This window comes from Rhagoletis pomonella, unplaced genomic scaffold (assembly GCF_013731165.1).
Source record: "Rhagoletis pomonella isolate Grant_MI unplaced genomic scaffold, Rhpom_1.0 Rhpom_scaffold_00013, whole genome shotgun sequence".
In the NCBI taxonomy this organism is placed as follows: domain Eukaryota; kingdom Metazoa; phylum Arthropoda; class Insecta; order Diptera; family Tephritidae; genus Rhagoletis; species Rhagoletis pomonella.
The window spans coordinates 734,469-737,610 of NW_023458567.1; the positions used below are offsets into that span (position 1 = coordinate 734,469).

The 3,142-nt window shown below is 43.6% G+C and overlaps 1 protein-coding gene across 1 annotated transcript; it reads right to left on the minus strand.

The window, feature by feature from the left end:
* Positions 1-1,689: 1,689 nt before the first annotated feature.
* On the minus strand, positions 1,690-2,919 carry LOC118748254. Its single transcript, XM_036482629.1, has one exon. The coding sequence runs from the start codon at positions 2,917-2,919 to the stop codon at positions 1,690-1,692; it is 1,230 nt and encodes a 409-aa protein (XP_036338522.1).
* Between the last annotated feature and the right edge of the window lie 223 nt (positions 2,920-3,142).

Here is a 3,142-nt window from a genome sequence, read left to right on the forward strand (position 1 = left end):
ACCGCAGCTTCGTTAGTCATGTCTACAAAGCGTATACCTGTGCCAAGGTGAAGCACCTGAGCGACGTTTGTTTAGACGGACAAGCCTGAGCAAACAAATGGCTTAGCTAATTGGTAGGCGTAGCATGCGCTAAGAGCGTCGGCGCAGCGCTACCTGTTACTAGTTGAGGCAATGTATGGAGGTGGAAGTTATTGCTGCTATTGGGAAAAATGCGGGCGGAAAGATAAAGTAAAGAAAGGGGACTAAATTCTATGCTTTGGCTTCAACGCTGGATGTCGCAAATGCAAATGTCTCAAACGTAAATGATCTGCATTTGAGTTAACAAACCGGAAAAGTGCATACCTCTGTATTTTGATAAATTTGTAAATTACGTTGCAGCTAACACGGCACTACCCTGAACCGCAGCAATGTGTTATTAGCACCTTCGTATGTCGCAAAACTATTGACCATACTAGGGCTGCAACTAATCCGTATTTTCGTATATTCGTATAATCTGATAAAATCCGGTTATCCGATTAATTCCGTTATATTTTGTTATGCGAATATCTGGTTATTCATTTGGTTAACAAGATATCGGTATATTCTAATCAGTGTTTGAACGGATTCATAAAATTGTTCTCAGAATTACTGTATGATTTGAGTTGCTAAATAAATAATAGAACTCTTCACACAGAAAAGTTATTTTTTTTATTGTTATTTTTAGATTCGAAAATCCACATATGCGAATGTCCGACTAATATCCGTTCATTTTGTTGTCCGGATATTCGATTTTTTTTATTCAGATAATCGAATATCCGAATTATCCGGTTATTCAAAAAATCCGGATAGAACTCCCAGCCCTAGTCCATATCCTATAGAATGCCAACAGCTGCACGCTTTCAATGTTCTAACTCCACTTCACTAAATGTAAAGTGAATCAACAACCCCTTTCTTAGCTAACGCTGGTCTTCTTTGCGTTTTCTTCGATAAGCACTTGCTCCGCATTCGGCAACCTGTTCTGGCATTGAAAAAATTGTGTCTTAAATTTTAATTTTCCTCCTCATTAATTTCACCAAATTCTAAACTATCAATTTGTGCTTCGGTTGAAAGGCGGTAGAGCGGAAGGGTTTACCACCGGAAAACCGTAAATTGAATTTTTTTCAATAAGTATTCGTACAGACAAGTTTATTGTTTTCTTTCAGCTGTTGAACAGCGCTGAAACTATTCCTTACTTGATAAAAAATGACAGAAAGCATCTTTGAATTCAGAAGCACGTCTCCCACTAAGACAAAAAGAAATTAAAAGAAATGAAGGAAGAAGATAAATATTTTTTCTTCAAAGAAGTTATTTTTTGCATTTATTTCAACTTTTGGTGAACAAATGTATATAAATCGATTCAAGCATTAGACACCCAATAAAGGAACAAATACATTAACAACTGCGATGACGACGACGCTGACCAATGATGATGATGTATGTATGTATGTATGTAATAAAATGATAATTTTCCTAATATTAAAACCTACTTAGTGCATAAATTACCTACTTAAATTAGTTAAAAGTAAAAATAAATAAGAGACTTAAAAACTAAAAGCGTAATAAGCGAGCATTTTCCCCCAGTTTGTCAACAAATCAACAAATATGGTTTCAATAAACCAATAAACTTAAAGAGTAATAAATTCTTACGACAATTTCCCATCCTCAGCAACTTCAAACAAAAATCGATGGTAACGCAAGTCCAACATCGTAGTAGTTTTGGCTACCATCGGCCTTGAAGCGCTTCGTGCCGCCGCCGATCGATACGGCCAATGTTTTCCGCCGCTGTCGCTTCCTCTGCATAGGCAACCGCACGGGCGTCTCCAGCGTGAACGTGGTATCCAATCGCTCCTTGCTTGTGCTCGAGCGCAGAAAATGTAGCTGTGCTGCACAGGCGCAGGTGGCGGGCGTGGGCATTTTTTGCAATACTTCCTCAGATATAGGCGTGCCGGGCAAGGGTGTAGCTGGAGCTGGTGTGGGTGGCGATGCCTTAGTAGATCCCTGCACCTTCATCATGCTTTTCGATACCGGTTCGGCTAAGAGGAAGCTGAGATCACTCGCTGGATCGTCGCCGGGCGCGTAGGATGGTGACAAAACTAATTCGCTGACTTTTTGCTCGGTCTGGTTCTTCAGCAGCGTGCGACGACGTAAGTTGAATGACTTGCGCGGCCTCATCTTCTTCTTTTCGCCTTTGCGCGCTGAGTCGAGTATAGCGTCAATGAGTTTGTCTAAGGTTTGGTCGCTCATACCGGCTGAATGCGACTCATTGTAGTTGCGCTTCGGTTGCTGGCCGCCGCAACATTCTCGCGCAATTTCAGCAAAATCTGCTTCTAGCTTTCGTGGCAATGATTTTCTGGCGGCCTTCAGCTTTTCTTGCGCCTCCTTTTGCTTTCGCTTCTCCAACTCGGGTGTGTTAAAGTAGCGCAAGTTGCTGAGGAAAGGGTCTGGCAGTAGTCCTCTTAAAGCTACTTGTTGTCCAGTAGGCAGCGCTGTGCTTGGCGAGTATTCTTCCTCGAAGCGTGGCAGAGTGGAAGCGTAATTAGGCGCCGGGTGCAGAAAGAACCCCACTGTTGAGTGGCGGCGATTGGGTAGTGCCCGGCTGGTTGTACTCGTACTTGCGTTCAGCATTCGCTCTGGTGTGCGCTGCGTCAGCGGCGACTGCGTTTTCGGTGTGACATTCAAAATATCCGTTAACGGCGAAAGCACCAGTGGGCTGTTGTGCTCTCGCGCCACCATCGGAGTTGAGGTATATGGTACGATGTTCTCCTTATTGCTGATTGTGGCACGTCGGCGGCGTCGTTTCGCGTCTGTTAACGGGTGCGGTGAACGTAATGTCGTCGTAGCCGCCTTTATGTTCGGCGTGAGCTGATTCAGCTTCTGCGCTGACGCCGTCCACTTTAACATTTTGCTATTTCGTATGTATTTACAGACTCCCAGTTCGCAAGGCAAAACTGTGCTCTCGTTCACATTTGCTGACAAACTGACTAAACGCGACGGGTAAAATTGCTTTTATACTCGCGCTCGTGGTAGCGTAACTTCTGAGAACCGTTAGCGCAACAACCCTGCTTGCGTGAATGAAACTCGCGCACTCATTGCATCATGGTGGTGCTCTTTGCTTTGCTAGTTG

What these genes read in the sequence shown, in the direction of transcription:
- LOC118748254 (XM_036482629.1), bottom strand. Translation starts at nt 2,919, where the DNA reads ATGTTAAAGTGGACGGCGTCAGCGCAGAAGCTGAATCAGCTCACGCCG.